General features: G+C 36.2%; 1 protein-coding gene across 3 annotated transcripts in view; it reads left to right on the top strand.

Annotated features, from left to right (window-relative positions):
* Positions 1 to 16,875, top strand: part of TOLLIP (toll interacting protein) — a 41,518-nt gene that overhangs the window by 11,706 nt on the left and 12,937 nt on the right. For all 3 annotated transcript variants that reach the window (XM_063289319.1, XM_063289320.1, XM_063289321.1), the window contains exons 2-5: positions 2,279 to 2,428; positions 6,474 to 6,656; positions 11,085 to 11,237; positions 12,706 to 12,796. In XM_063289319.1, the coding sequence (XP_063145389.1) occupies positions 2,279 to 2,428; positions 6,474 to 6,656; positions 11,085 to 11,237; positions 12,706 to 12,796 (577 nt within the window). The remainder of the gene's footprint in view (positions 1 to 2,278; positions 2,429 to 6,473; positions 6,657 to 11,084; positions 11,238 to 12,705; positions 12,797 to 16,875) is intronic.

The raw sequence follows: 16,875 nt of genomic DNA, 5'->3' as shown, positions 1-16,875 counted from the left end.
GGGTCTTGTCTGGACAGTCGCCAGGAGTCAAAACTGACTTGAAGGTTGAAGGTACCAAAAAAAAAAGTTGCTTCTGAAATCTCTGAAGCTGAGCAATAAGTAACATGGGCAAATCTTAAAACTTTAAGGAAGACTTTTCTGCAGGCAAATAATGATCTAAGGCAATTTGGAAGCACTTATTTCTGTGTTTAAATGATAATCAGGTAAGAATAACAGGACTACGGAACTAGTCCAGCAGCCTATAAGCCAACCGTATTTTTTAACCCTAAGTAGTTATACTTAATCTTGCTAAGGTCCTGAGGGTCTTAGGAGCCACTGCTTCTGCCAGTTAAATATTGTTAACTCCTTTATATGGAAGATTATATGTTGGACAAGATGAGTAGCTGTATTCCACCATCAGAAACCTTTGTATTTTCTGAAATTATTTTTTTAAAAAAGAAGTCATGTATTTACAAGGCAGATAAGGGTGAACATTCTGAATTACTACTTCCATTATTTAATAAACTTCATTTATACAAGCTTCATGAAATGTTAAATTATTATTTTCATGTAAACTGTCATTTTAATGCTACTTTAATTGTGGAACAATTTTTACCTTTTATTATGTAAGAATCTTTTTCTTATAACTGTGTAGCTAATATCAGTCAAATCATACTACAGTCAGAATTTCTTTTCGAAAAATCAGAGGGTTAAATGTAATAAATGATGGAATTTGGTCATTCTGTATGAATAACAGTACAGCAAATTAACATGTATTCTTATATATTTTTTCTTAATGGAGTACTAAGGAATTAGTAATCATTTGGCTAGATAAATGAAAGCACCCATAAAGGAAGTCTGTTATTTTTTCCTTCATTTTCAAAAGTTTTCAGATCTAGTACAAGTGTTGATAATAGTTGTTTTTAAAGGTTTTGATTAAATACCCTTTGCGTAGATCTAAATATCCAAATTATCTACAATGCATTTATTCTTTTTGACAAATGAAACTGAGCAGGGCTCGCAAATAGATTCCAGTTTGTTCAGAAATTGTGAATTAACATTTGCAAAGATAGTCATATCAAATGTTGGGGTCACACGCTTTCTTTGTACTGATGAGCACACTAGGAATAGCACAGTTCTCATCAAGTTCTTTTTAACAAAGTTTATTCTGATGAATGATACAGGATTACAAGAATTTGAGGTGAATTGTTTTCAAGTTCGAACCAACATATCTCCAGGTCCATTTAAGGTAGAGACTTTCTGATTCTTTTTCTGACTTCCTACTGACAAACCTGTGAACATATGGCTGTCTTCAGGGATAATTGGAATTTTCAATTCATTGTTTACATAATGAGATCTTGAATCTCTGTCTGTTTGGGAACAACTCTTATATCATGCTTTTGTCTTTTTTCTGGATAGGCAGGCAACTTGCAAACAAAGCACTAAACCCCACTCCCTGCCCCCTGCACTTTGGAATGCTCATCCTGGCACTGGGATGATTAGCAAGAAGGAAATTAATGTTTGCATTTGCATTCATTGGAAAGGGGATTACAAGAGAGTAAGCAGGCACATAGTGGGGAATACTCATTGAAAGGAATGCAGTAGCAAGGCTGTTTGCCTAGCATGCTTGCAGCTGCCAGCTGCCTAGGAGGCAAAAGAAAATCTTTAGTGTGAAACTGATTAGGGTCTTGTCAGTTTCAGATAGCAGGGCCAGCCAGCTGAGAATTCTAATCAGCTAATTAAGATCACTGAGCTTGTTAACTTGCAATTGGCAGTTTTTAGGGATGAGCTGTGCTGCAGAGAAAAGCAGCCCAGGAAGAGATGGCCAGCTTAAGCAATCTGTCTGCTCTGTGAGGTGGGGGGGGGGGAGAAAAAAACATGTTAGGCATGGAACAACTCAATATCTGCTGACTATAATGGAAAACATGTGATTGAGAGAGAGAGATGCTGCAAAGGTTGTAAATGCACGCATTGGTCAAAAAGTTGCTTTTTCATCATGTCGTAATTGTGAAAGATCGCTGTCCAAGGTGGTTGCTAAATGAGGACTACCTGTAATAAGCTGGCAGCTAGTGCTTTGCTATACAGTATCCTTACTTTTGTAAGTTAAACTATTCTGAAATAAAATGAGATGGGATCATAAAGCCTGTCAGGGTTCATCTTAAGGACCTGAACTATATGGTATGTGTAAAATATAAAGAATGGCTAGAAGCAGAAAAGAACAGAATATAGATTTAAAAAGGGTAGATGAAAGAGAGAACAGAGAATATTATCTAATGGGTTTATATGTTTTCCACCATAGGTATATATTGGCGAACTGCCTCAAGACTTCCTTCGTATCACCCCAACACAGCAGCAACAGCAAATCCAATTGGATGCCCAGGCAGCTCAGCAGTTACAGTATGGAGGAACAGTGGGTACTGTTGGGAGACTGAGCATCACTGTAGTTCAGGTATTCTAAAAAGTACATTTTAAAGTATACTATACATTTCTATGCCAGCCAATAACATTAAAGGAGTACCATTAGCTCCTGGCTAATAATCAATGTGTGTTGTTCTTACAGGGCAAAACAAATTATTTGCAGTACTAAACATAAATTATTTTCAGGAACTTTATAATGTTAATATGCACTTTTCATTAGCAGGTTTTTAATCATCTAACATCAGGTACTTAAAATGTCTACAACTTTAAAATTGAGTTTATACTTAACATATTATTTATTTAGAACATTAGTGTGATAACCTTCCTGTGTAAATAAGCAATAGATCTGTGGTTGTCATGGAACAATAGAGTGACAGAATTTATACACTTTGTAAATGAAAATGAAAAGTCTTCAAACACTTTTGGGATACACTATCAACTTGGTTTGGTTGGTTTCTTTGTCTCTTTGTACTTGAAACTAATAGCAGAATATGTTTTAAAACTAAGCTTTAAATAAATTGCTACTAAGTTTGTGTCTCTGTGTATATGAATATGACTATATAAACATATTTTTAAATACCTAATATTTTCTGACAAAATGTTTTAGCATTATGTTTATATTTTGTTTACAATATGATGAAGGTGAAAGAAGAAAGTGCAAAAGCTGGGTTACAGCTAAACCTCAAAAAAACCAAGATTATGGCAACCAGCTTGACTGATAACTGGCAAATACAGGGAGAAAACGTAGAGGCAATGACAGACTGTATTTGTAGGCACAAAGATTACCGCATATGCTGACTGCAGCCAGGAAATCAGAAGATGTTTAATTCTTGGGAGGAGAACAATGACAAATCTCGATAAAATAGTTAAGAGCAGAGACATCACACTGACAACAAAGGTCCGCATAGTTAAAGCAATGGTGTTCCCCATAGTAACATATGGCTGCGAGAGCTGGACCATAGGGAAAGCTGAGTGAGGGAAGAGAGATGCTTTTGAGCTGTGGTGTTGGAGGAAAATTCTGAGAGTGCCTTGGACTGCAAGAAGATCAAACCAGTCCATCCTCCAGGAAATAAAGCCAGACTGCTCACTTGAGGGAATGATATTAAAGGCCAAACTGAAATACTTTGGCCACATAATGAGAAGACAGGACACCCTGGAGAAGATGCTGATGCTAGGGAGAGTGGAGGGCAAAAGGAAGAGGGGCCGACCAAGGGCAAGGTGGATGGATGATATTCTAGAGGTGATGGACTCGTCCCTGGGGGAGCTGGGGGTGTTGACCGACAGGAAGCTCTGCGTGGGCTGGTCCATGAAGTCATGAAGAGTCGGAAGCGACTAAACGAATAAACAACAATAGTTTTCCTGATGTTTCTATCCATAATCAGATAAGCTCTCCCTACCACAAACAGTGCTTCAGATGTATAGCTAATCCTCTAGCAGAGTATACAGTAATTCTTGGTTTTACATTAAAGGCTGGTTCATTAAGTCATGATTTGGAAGCGACTGAATGAATAAACAATAATGTTGCCAAAATGTACTGGTATAAAGCCAAAACTTTTCAGTGATAATCATCTGCAGCAGAAGGACCCCACACATTACAGCTTTTGTGCATTTTGCCTCCTATTTCCAGGTTTTTGGCCCTGTGATGGAGAAATTTTATGTAAAGCCACAGCTCTGCTACTGCTGTGTTAATTGAAACATAAGAACATGAGCTCCCAGTTCTGTGTGGAGAAAGGATGAGTAAACTGCTCTTGAGAGGTTCCTAAGGATCTAAATCTCTCAGCACCTGTTCTAATAGTGCCACTTGGAAGACAAGAACTCTAACCACAAAATCACTAAGAAGTTTCAATATTTTCTTCCTTGTTCATATTGCAGGATGTTAACACATTCTGTTTATATCTAGCCTAGCAGGTGGGTCAAAAGACCCCTTCAGCGATAGCTGCTCATTTGTAATTTTAATATGAAAGAAGAGGATTTTATTAAATATATAGGGAATAAAAATCAATGTAATTGTACTTTAATTTATATTTAAATATACAGATAGTTTTGTTTTTGGCTTGTCCCTTTCCACATCTTTGTCCTCATCCTATCACATTTTGTAATATCACCCTTGATACTTCTCTTAGAAGCCAAATCTGTCTTTCAACCTCAATAAGTTACATATTGCTGGCATAAAGAATACTGTATTTATACTGAAGGAAGGAGGAATTACTTTTCCCAAAATGAATTACCTTTAAAATGGGAGCATTGTGTTAGATTTGGAAAGGGTGCTCATTAGAGTTGATCCTTGCTCCACATGGCTTATTAGATTTAGTTGAAGAGATGTTCAACTTGGTCCAGGACATTACAAATTCCTCCCTACACAAAGGTGTGGTCCCAGTTTCATTAACAGGCTGTAATGATGCTACTGGTGGGAAAAAAATGGACCCAGAAGATCTAAATACAGGCCAGTGGCCAGCATCACTTTCCTTGGCAAGGTGCTTAAACATGTGATAGCTGCTCAGATCCAGACATTCTTGGATGAAGGAGATTTTGCAGAGCTCTTCCAATTTGTATTTCGGCACTGAACTACCTTAGTTGCCCTATTGGATGATCTTCAGTGAAAGAGATGTGGGGTACAACTCTGTTGATTCCTTTGGTCTTTTAGTGGCTTTGATATTGTCAACCATGGCATCCTTCTACAGAGGTTGTCCAAGTTAGGTGTTGGTAGATCAGACTTGAAGTGGTTTTGCCCATACTTAGATAGGCATCTCCAGAAGATGGTGCTGGGGGATTTCTGCTTAACCCCATGATATTTATGCTGTGTGGTGCTGCAAGGTCCCATTTAGTCCCTCATGTTCACTACCTGTATGAACAGCTGGATAAGAACATTATGAGATTAAGAGTAAATGTTATCGCTATACTAATGGCACTCAGGTCTATTTGTCCTTCTTATCAGATTGAGGAGATGCAGTAGGAGTGCTGAATTAATGCCTGGCTGTAGTCATGGGGGCCAAGAAACTGAAGCTCAATTTAGACAAGAGAGAATACTTCATCTGTTTATGTAAATAGCATTCATCTTTAAGCATTTCCCTTAAAGGATCAAGTTTGTAGCATGAGGTGAGGGGTGAGGTTCCTAGATCCATCTTTGACATTAGAGAATCAAGGTCTTTGTGGCACAGAGCACCTTTCCTGGGTTAGGTTGTACCTCTACTTGGATGGAGATAACCTTGTTACACTAATCCGTATCCTGGTAACTTTTTGTTTAGGTTACAGCAGTGTATTATAAATGATGTTTCTCTTGAAGGTGGTTTGGAAAATTCAGTTAGTACAAAATGCTACAATGGCAAGACTGACTGAAACTGAGAGATATGAATACATTGCAGCATTCTTTGTTATCTTCACTAGTTCCTGCTTTAGTTCGTTACTAATCCCAATTCAAGTTTCTGATTTTTACCCTTAAAGCCTTTTAGAGCTTGGGGCTACGTTAACTAAATGCCTCTACTCTATGTTTTTGGAAGGGTTATTTTAAATTCAGGATTGTCTTTCTTACAGGTGAATATTAAATTAGCTCTGCTGGTGGCTATCATAATATTTTCACCTAAATTTATAAAAAAGAAGAGAGTACTGAATATTTTAGTAGGGAGAAAGTAATATTATTGTTTTGCTGTTGAACTTTTCTGGAAAGACAAGTTGTTTGGAATCTTTATAAACTTGAAATAAAATTTTCAGCTGGTCATTTTGTTCAGCCAGGTAATCTCTCTGTAATGGTTGTTTCCTATTGCTCTGAATTTTGTCACTGACAGTCACCACATACCGTAAGTAAATGTATTCCCTTTTGAAGACATTGTACGTGATTCAGTGTGCTATGGAGGGATGGCCTTAATTTTATTTAAGCTGTGTGGAAAAAAGCATTTTTTAAAATTTGTTCTGATCAATATTACAGTATTTATAAAATTAAGCTTCTGTGTTTGAAACAATAATTAATAAGCTAATTTCAACTGCATTATGTAGATGTTTCAGCCTCGGAATGTGTATAATCAAAAGAATACCGTAATCATTCATTCCCATTATGGGTGTGTGTGGTTTTTTTCTTGTAGGCAAAATTGGCAAAAAACTATGGCATGACACGCATGGATCCATATTGCAGAATACGACTTGGCTATGCTGTCTATGAAACTCCTACTGCTCATAATGGAGCTAAAAATCCTCGATGGAACAAAGTTATTCAGTGCACTGTACCTCCTGGTGTGGATTCTTTCTATCTTGAGATATTTGATGAGGTAAGACTGAATGGAGGGGGAGCAGTAGTTTAACTAATTTGGCAATAGCTTACCATTCCAGGTTGAATCAGAGTACGTATTTTGGAAAGAATGACAGTTTTTATTAAAGTTATTTCTGATATTTTGCAAGTCATTTGTGAAATACTCATATTTATTGAAGAGCTGTATCACTGCTGGTTCAGCTGATTTGAAATGCAGGATTTTGATGAGCAGGTTTCAAGAATTCTACTAATCTTTTTGTTCAAGAAGAGTAAAAGCTTGTGGTTGACAAACAGAAACTTAATGAATTTGTATTGTTGTTTTTAACATGGCTTGATCTGATAACCTTTCTGTAGCCTCTCTACCACCAGTTTCTCTCAACTATGCTGCTTTTCAGATTCATACATGTAGCCCTCCCACTGTGTTACTTCCATAATTGGATGGCAATTAACAGAAACTCCCAAATATATGCAGTGTAGGTGTATAAGAAGGATACCACAAAGCAGAATGTGGTTGGTGATTCAAAGGAAAGTTAGGGAAGTTACTACTAGGGCAACTATCTTGGGATCTTACCCTACAAATGTTTTAGCATATTTCTCTCTCTAGCACAGTGCATTCAGGTCCTGCTTTGTTGTATAGGGTTAGTCCAAGTCTGATAAGTATAATTCTTCTTTACAGTGATTATGTAGAGTGGCTGACTTGTGCAGCTATTTCCCTAAAACATGTGGCATCAGGTCTTGAGGAAATGTCTAATGAGTTGAGACAATGCTTCTTTGTTTCTGCTAGTCAATCATCATTTCATGGTGCTTTGTCAAAAATTTTCTTCTGTCTCCACATGTTACTGAGCTTTGCATTAGGTTCAATCCAGCCTAAAGTTATTGAACTTTTTTAACCATTACAAGTGAAGCAGATTTCTTGCCAATTAAAATCAGGCTTGAATAACTTAGCTTAAATTTCATTTTTTAAAATATTGGTGCAAACTGTTTACAATTGCATCCAGTTAAACCCTCCTGCCAGTAAAATTGCTTATGTCAGAGAACAGGGGGAGAACAATTTTCCTTCCACACACATCTTCCTTTGATTCTTAGGGTATACCCCAGTGAATTTTCAGAATAGGAAAAAATATTAGGACTTCTACTCACCCGAATTTGGAGTTTGCCCAAATTAAAGAAGATAATTGCAGAGTAGAGCAGTAAAACTGAAGAGCAAATTGCTTCTATAATATTGATCATATGTGAATAGCTTGAAGGTATGCAAATTATTGCTATCTTTCTGTTTCTATATCCAGTCATGATAACTGAAGTAGATATTATTATGGTACAAATTATTGTAAAACATACTCCTTCTATCTCTCTCCCTTTATGCTTTGCCAAGCAGAGAATAGATACAATAAATACAGCTTCCTATTATCTGTCTTACTATGTTCCAGTTTTTCTCATGTACTTTTCTGAGCTTGTAATTATTTCACATGCTCCTGAGCTCAGGAGGAAGCATCTGTAAAGCCAGCAATACTGTGTTACATGATTGCACACAGTTGGGTTTCTTAGGTTGCTACAATAATAAATAACAGTAAAAGGTATACTGAAAAGTATTTTCCAAAGTCTGTAATTACAAAAATAACAGGAATTAAAATAGATAAGCAATGATAATTGAATTATTATTTTGGAAACTGACTTACAGAAACAATTTTCCACAGACACTTAAATAATATTACTTACGCAAATGAAAAACCCCTATTCTATTAGGTTGGTGGAACTTCCATTTTACTTTTTTTTACTCTGTTTGACAAAATACACATAATTATGCTTTGCTTCATCTGAAGGAAAATAACATGCCTAAGTATGTACTGAAATAATAAGACTACTTGTGAAATTAGGGGACTCATTATGGTAAAAAGAGTGTTCTCTCTTTAGGATTGACTATTTTTTTCTCTGTCAGTCATTATCTTCTACTTCAGTCATCTCTGAAAAAGCAACATTAATACCATGAGGCAAAAATGTATGTTTATCTGGCTATAGTAAACTAAATAGCAATTTAGAGACTGGAAATCTCTCATATGTCCTCTTACTTCTCCTGAAGGACTAAGTGAAGATGGCTACAGATCTTATCCATAGAGACTAAAATTCTCAGCAACTCTTGCTTGTCTTCCCCAGAAATTAAAAATAAATAAAATAATAACAAAAGCCTTATTTGTGTTTACCTGCATGTGGATGAGCAAAAGTAGAGATTTCTGTATATTTTGAAGCTTGCTTCTCAAATACGTTTAGCCTTTTAGGTGTGTTCAGCAACTGAATGTTTTTCAGATCTTCATGCTGAATGCATGAGGATGTGTGCATGAGTACATAGAGCTGGGCATATTAGGGCAGGAATTCAACCAATGTGATTCATGTTGTCTAGATTTAATTCCTTCTTTACAAATTTAATTATGAAGAGATTTTAAAAGTTACATAATTTCAGCAGCCAGATCACTTAATTTTTTTATTATTTTGTATTTAGAAGTAAGTGCAGGAGTTAGTTCATTAAGTTACTAACTTTGCTTGTTTCTTCTTTTCATTTTGTTGGTTCTCCTGGGAATTTTTCCTTTTTAAACTTTTTTTTTAATCTTTTCTTCCCTCATGTAGTTTAGTATACTTTCTTTTTCTTAGTATAGTTTTTATATAAAAGGTTAGCTTGCTTTGTTTGAGTACATAGTATTTGATAAGTAGTTATAGTATATAAGCTGTAGCTGTAGTTTGTAGTAACTAATTTTGTTAAAGAAAGGTTAATTGTATTGTTTTTAAAGCTTAATAAAAATGTTATTGCAAAAAAAGAGTGAGGAAAATAATAATAAAGCAGATTATCTCACAGCTACCAATTTTAATTGAATTTTAAATTATTAATTTTAAGTATGTAAAGTTCTTTATTTAAATGAATATACCTAATAATCATTATAACAGATCAGTAAGTATAATATAAATTTCTTTGTCATCACTAGAAGGATGTACTTTGTAACTGAATTAATACAACAGAGTCTGTTGGAGTTGGGTGGCTTATAAATTCAAATGAATAAATAAATAAATAATTTATTTAGTTGTTCTTTCATGAATTTCACCAGAATATGCAGCAATTAGTGTGAGTGAAAGAAAGTGTATACGTAGGGAACGTACATATTTTTTTCCTAAATGGGGGGGGAAAAACCAGAATTGATAGAAGACAATACAGAGCAGGGTATGCATGAAACTAATTTTGTGCTAAACTTGGGACAAAGCAGCCATATTCAGAATATACCAATATAGTTGGCTGTGGTTCTACAAAGCATAGGGCATCTTGAGTACAGGTAGTCCTCGATGTATGACCGCAATTGGGACCAGAACTTTGGTTGCTAAGCGATGCAGTTGTTAAGTGAGGCATCACAGGCACCCGATTTTAGGACTCTTTGCTGCAGTCATTAAGTGAATCATGTCATTAAGCGAATCCGGCTTCCCCCATTGATTTTGCTTGTCAGAAGCTGTCTGGGAAGGTCGCAAATGGCAATCACATGACCCTGGGATGCTGCAACAGTCATAAATACATGCTAGTTGCCAAGTGCCCAAATTTTGATCACATGACTGCGGGGACGCTGCGGCGGTTGTAAGTGTGAGGACGGTCATAAGTCACTTTTTTCAGTACTGTTTTAACTTTGAACAGTCACTAAACGAATGATCATAAGTCAAGGACTACCTATTTATTAAAAAAAACTTTAATCTTTCAATAAATTTACTTTTAAATTAGGCCATCAAATTCAAAAAAGTCTCAGGAATTACTGCTGTTGTTGATTTCCTTTGAATCTTGATGTTCTGTGCTATTGAAGGAGCATACAGTATATACTTGTGTATAAACCCATCTGCAGATAAGCTGACCCTTGAATTTTTAACCAAAATACCATGAAAAATGGGCTATGTGCCGATAAGCTGACCCTTGAATTTTTAACCAAAATACCATGAAAAATGGGCTATGTGCCGATAAGCTGACCCTTGAATTTTTAACCAAAATACCATGAAAAATGGGCTATGTGCACATAAGCTGACCCACATATTTCATGATATTTTGGTTAAAAATTTGAGGGTCGTCTTAGCCGTGGATGGACTTAAATGCGAGTATATATGGGATATATGGGTACTTAAAAATATTACCATATATACTCACGGATAAGTCCATCTGTGGGTAAGCTGAACCCAATTCTGCAGGTGTTTTTTGTCACCTAAAATTCTTGGCTTATCTGTGAGTATATGCAGTAATAGTTCACCCTTTGAATTGACTTAATTTCTTACCTGGAAAGAAATTAACCTGCTTCAGAGAAACAGGGATTTCAAGTTTATTTAACTTCACCTGACCCAGCATATAGGAAAAGCATACAGGAAATACTAATATAGGAAAAGCATCTTTTGGAAGATTTTTCTTCATCTATTTTTTTTTTCTTCTACTTTTCAGAGAGCTTTTTCAATAGATGATCGCATTGCTTGGACTCATGTTTCTATTCCTGAGTCACTGAAACAAGGAAAAGTAGAAGATGAGTGGTATAGCCTGAGTGGAAGGCAAGGCGATGACAAAGAAGGAATGATTAACCTGGTCATGTCATACACGGTAAGCTAAGTGACAAATAGCTGCTTTAGTTGGCAGTTGAATAGCTGAATCATAAAGTAATGTCAAACTGAGAATAAAGTGGTGTGATGACTGGACTACTGAACTTCCCATCCGACTCATAAGCAATCACTTAGAATTCTTTTTCATGGTGTTTAGCGTTCAGTACAATGAAAAATTTGCAAATGGAAAAATCCCGTGCTTTTCCCCATTAAACATCTTCAGTGAATTCCAGTTCTCCCCCGCCATCTCAGGTATGCACCCCTCCCTCTCATGCCAGTTAGTGTAGGAATCTGCAGCTGTCTCCAATGGCTCCTCTCAGATGACCTTGGCATTGTGAGATAGTCCAAACAAGATGATTTCACACTCCAACGACGTTCCCCCTCCGGTGCCATCGACTCACAAGAGTGATACACGTGTTGGCTGAGACATGCATGTGAGTCCAATCAAATGTTCTGTGAACGTTTGATCTGGGAGCATGACGGGGAAAGATTATACAGGTAGCGCTTTCGTTATTAGTTAATAATAACTTACTCAGATAGGATTGTGACATGGTTTCCATTCCAAAATTTCACTGAATCACCAGACTTTTATTTTCTTAATATACAGAGTACTCATATATATATATTAAGAAATACCAATGAACTGATGGCAGTTTTTCTTCAAAATAATCACGGAAAACTCATGGAAACAAGTAAAATTTTGAAATTTTTAATAAGGATGGCTCTCAGTTACATATGCACCTATGGTGCACATGACATCCATACAGATCGTTTCAGTAGTTTTTAGGGCATATTCCTGCATTCTTCTTCTTAGACTGGTTTCTAAAATTTGAATTAACTGAAAAGGCTTCATGAACAATATTGGACAGGTATTGACAGAGGATAGTTAAGCTATGCAGTTTTCTGTATTGTTCGTATTCTTGGACGCAGAAGCCTGTTCTGCCTTAGCACCTTGTGTAAAACATCAAATTTAGCTATATAAATTTGATAAATAAATAAAAATATGTACTTCTATTTGTGGAAGCTATTATTTTGCCTCTCACATATTGCACAACATTTTCTGTAAACTCTTACATAGTGGTTTGCAGAATAGCAGGACTGCCAGAATTTCAGCCACCCAAGCAGCTCTTCGGAAATTATTTTAGAAACTCTGTAATGTGTCTCCTTTTGTATTCTGAAATAATACCTAAAACTGCTTTAAGTCTGTCAAAACTGATTTGAAAAATTGAGCTCTCTATATAAATGTTATATTTTCTTTAAAATATAGGTTCAGGGACTTTCCCCTTAATTTTCTTATGCCACTAAGTTCTTGTTACAGAATTTATTGACTTATTCAAATTGTTACTAGCTATATTCAGTAATGCAAGTAACTGATTGAAAGGTTTATGCAAATGTTCGTCTTGCTGCCTGCCTTTGTTTTTAGCATATGTTTTGAAATGCCCTTTTTCCTATTACCCTTTGAAATCTAGTCCTTACCCGCTGCTATGATGATGCAGCCCCAGCCAGTGGTCCTGATGCCAACGGTATATCAGCAAGGAGTTGGATATGTACCTATAGCAGGTATGCTACTTCAGTTTTCTATTTTTAATGCAAATACTTAAAAACAATTTTCTTAAAATTTTATTAAACATAAAGGCAGGGCGAGAGGAACTGTGTTCTCTGAAGTAACTGAAATGTTTAATGAGGAAACATAATTTGAAGCTAATAAGCATATGTGCATGTTCAGGTTGTCTACAGAACTTCCAGGAGCCCAAAACAATATTTATATAGCTATTACTTTAGTTTAGATGTAATTCTGTGAGAATGAGCCTCAATGGTTTTTGGACCGTCTATGAGCCATTTTTTCCCATCCTTCCCCGATGCAGCTAGAAAGAGGAGACAGACATTTTTATTTCCAGATTAAATTAGCTGTAGCTTGCCAAGTTATCCCAACTTGGTCAAACTATTATTTGTTTAACTATGAGTATTGGAAGCAAGCTAGCTTCAAACTGTAGTTTATTTCCATTAACTATAGGGTATATTCACACATAATGCTAAACGGAGGGTAATGTTGACCAGGGGTTAAGTGATTTACTTCATTTGTCCCAAGTGTCACAGCAAGCTGCTGATATGACTGAAGTTTTTGACTCCTCTCCTAAGCCCCATTTCTTTGGTATATGAGTGGTTGTCAGAAAATAGGCTGGTCAGGAACGAGGACAACATATGTTGGGGAGATGAAACTCTTTAGCAGTTTCCCTCTACCCCAACCCATTGTTCAGTATGCTCTTTGGATGTAAAAAACAAGCCAGAACAGCAGAGATACAGTTGCTTGAGAGCTCCTGCCAAATATTCTATGATTGGAGGCCAGAAACGGGGGTCCCTATTGGTCCCTCCTCTTAAATTTATTGCAGAGCTTTTATTTATTTTAGATAAATAAACCAGTTTAAGGTTATGATTATGGTCATGTAAAACCTAATTGTGATATGACTGACTATATTATAGAGACATCCAACAATTCAAATATCCCTTTTTTCCCACAGAGGATAGGCATATAAAAGCCTGAGGTTTGCTTTTAACAGTAAGTTATAGTTTAATACTGTGTCCAGAATAGCAGTATCGTGATAGGCAGAGTGCATTGCATTTTCTCTCTCTTGCTCTTCTATGTTCAAACTGGTTCCACAGGTCCTATAGCAAATTTCAGCATCTTTTAAAAGTAAAACTAGTTCTTAATATTGCTGCTGCTGCATTAGATTGTTGTAATAGATGTCTGTTGATGAGACTATCACAAGCTGCCTATTTACTTTACTCTATATTGCTGGCTTTTTCTATATTAGGAACAGTTTAGATCTCTTTCTAAAAATAATTGCCTGTACTATGTAGATGGGAGAATAAATGCTTATCCACATTGCCCCATCTCTGCAATTGTACGTGGATGGTGCAATAAAGTAGGTTATTTCTTCCTCTGTAGAATATTCTGTCATTCTGAAACTTCCTAAAATTAACTAAATCAGTTGTTCATATTTTGTAATTTTCTTTAATTTTGTTAAAGTTTCTGAAACTAGGAAGTAGCAGTTAAGACAAGGAAAACTAAAATAAGAATCATTGTGCCAAAATTGCCCCTCTTTTCACTTATTTTTATATAACTGTACTGTATTGGATCACGGCTAGTACTGATGTAGTGGACAATTTCTTCCGATGATCTTCAAAAATTATCATTATATGTAATCTTGGGACTTTCTTCCAAGGAGATGTTTTTTCCCCACAAGCTGTGCTTTTTCCAGTGCTGCTATACATGAGCATCAGTAGGTTCCTCTGAGAATGAATAGTTTCAAAAAAATGAAATTTCATGGCATGTTTCACCAATATGCAATCTACTTTACTAACTTTGGATTGGGTATATAGAGAGCAACAGATATTGCCTCTGTTATTTTGAAATGTTTAATGTTAAAGGATTTGAGATTTATGTATTCTCATATTTTCAAAACTTCTGATAGCTGTCTCTTCTCCACTGCTGTTGCTGTTGCTAATGTCCCAGCTCAGCATATCCCACTGGTCTGCTGCCTCTCAAGTCTTCCCAGCAGCTTCCCTTCTCTATTTCTTCCTTCCCTGCCTCCCATTAGATGCTGCATCCAATGGCCTTGGCTTTTTCCCATTCTTGTCTCCCCACCAAATCTACTTTTGCCCGGATTAAACAATCTTTTTCTTCCATTGTATGGACCAAAACAAATGTGTTTCAGTTTAGGCTTGAATCACCTGAAACCAGCTGTTCCATGCATGGAGTTGTTCATACATGGAATATAGGTAGTCCTTGTTTAGCGATCACAGTTGGGACTGGCAACTCAGTCACTTAAGTGAAGAGGTTGCTAAGTGAAACTGCGACTGTACTTACAATCTTACTTTAGCTTTCCTTTGCTTTACTGCGAAGGTCATAAATGCAACGATTGGTCATAAAATTACTTTTTCATCACCATCCTAACTGCAAATGGTTACTAAATGGGACAGGCGCTAAACAAGGACTATCTGTATGTTGTACTTCTGAAATGACTTTTCCTTTGAACTGGATTTTTTTTTTTTTGCACGTATGGATTAATTTGAAAGTGTGTTCTAAGAACAATTTTATGTTTTAAGTTTCTTATAAAGTAAAATGAGGATCCAGCTAGGATGGTCCACTCCAGGCACCTACTGGATCCTCAGGGCTTTCTAAGTGGTGTTAGGATTTTCCCAATGGTTTAGCAGGCAGTTCTGTGACACAGCTGGTTGGAAAAAGGAAATGACCAAGGCTCTGAACAAGATTGCTCTTTTGAGGCCCCTTTTTGTTTACTGATTCCAAACTGCTTCTTGATCTACTGAGAAATTTCAGGAGATTGAGAGCGAAAAGATATCTAGAGCGGTAGTGACACAAGATTAAAATTGAATTTTAGTCAAAGCACTGGTAAAAGCCCAGGTTCTAGCCTACAGAGTGGAAGAAAGAGTGATGAAGGATGTGTACTTCTCCAGACTGATTTTATCTGCAGATTCTTGCCTGGCAGCCCTATTCAGAGTAACCTAATTTTTTTAGGAAGGAAGGGTGGGAGTTTGCAGATTTCAGGTGTTGTTGGCAATTGGGTAGAGCCATGTGAGGCAAATGGGGAAGAATCTGGAAGAATTATAGATTTTGTTGTGCTTTATGATGAGGGAATGATACTATGTTTTATTATTTGTATACCGCCCTGGGTCTTGTAAGAGGACAGTATAAAAATTGAATGAATTAATGAATGGAATAATGAATGTTAGTCACTTGAATTAAAAATCAGCAAATCTTGTGGCACAAACAAGCAAATTTCTTTTGGCATAGGTTATTAGGATTTATGCTCACTTTGTCAGATAAGTGAAATGTTACCTCTAGTATACAAATAGCGACCAATTTACATCAGCAGTGCTGCCTTTCTTCAAGTATTGATTTGAGCACTTACAATCCAAAATAAGTGAAAACTGAATAGAATTTACTGATAAATTTAACCTACTTCTGTTTTGTTCTCAAGAAAACTACATGGATGTATCCATGAGATCAGGAAATTGAACCGGTATCAAAGAAGACTAACTTTTTTAGTTTATCTGGACCATATTTATAAAAGCCCAGTACACATCAGATCTTTTAATTCTGAGATATCATAAGACTTCTTTAGCATGATGTTAACCTTATTCTTAACTTAGTGTACATATATTTTAATTTACTTCTATGTGTTGTGACATCCTAGTGTAAAACATGTCTATATTCTGTGCATTTTCCATGCAGAATTATGCTTTGTTACCTGTTCAACTTTTGGGTACTTTACTTACCACATAAATTACTTCAGGTTCCTACTCTCATTTTTTGTAGCCCTTCCCTCTGTTCTGAAGCCACTACATTTTTGGTATGCAGGGTACCACTACATTTCCAAACAGGAAATGAGATGCAACTCTTCATTTTTTGCTTGGAGCAGCGAAGAGTAAATGAAAATCTCAACTTAGGTTCTGTTTTTGACCTGACCAGAGCTGTTGCTAAAGTGATTTTGCTCTGGAACTGGTCCCAAAGTACTGTATGGCTATTTACTTGGGCACCTTGTATTTTAGGGAATGTAGAAGTATTTTTTAGATATCTGTGATACTGTCAGATTGATCAGAGCAATTTAAGTTTAACT

The sequence above is a fragment of the Candoia aspera genome, chromosome 1 (genome assembly GCF_035149785.1).
Source record: "Candoia aspera isolate rCanAsp1 chromosome 1, rCanAsp1.hap2, whole genome shotgun sequence".
Classification (NCBI taxonomy): Eukaryota; Metazoa; Chordata; class Lepidosauria; order Squamata; family Boidae; genus Candoia; species Candoia aspera.
This window is presented reverse-complemented; position numbering and strand designations above follow the sequence as displayed.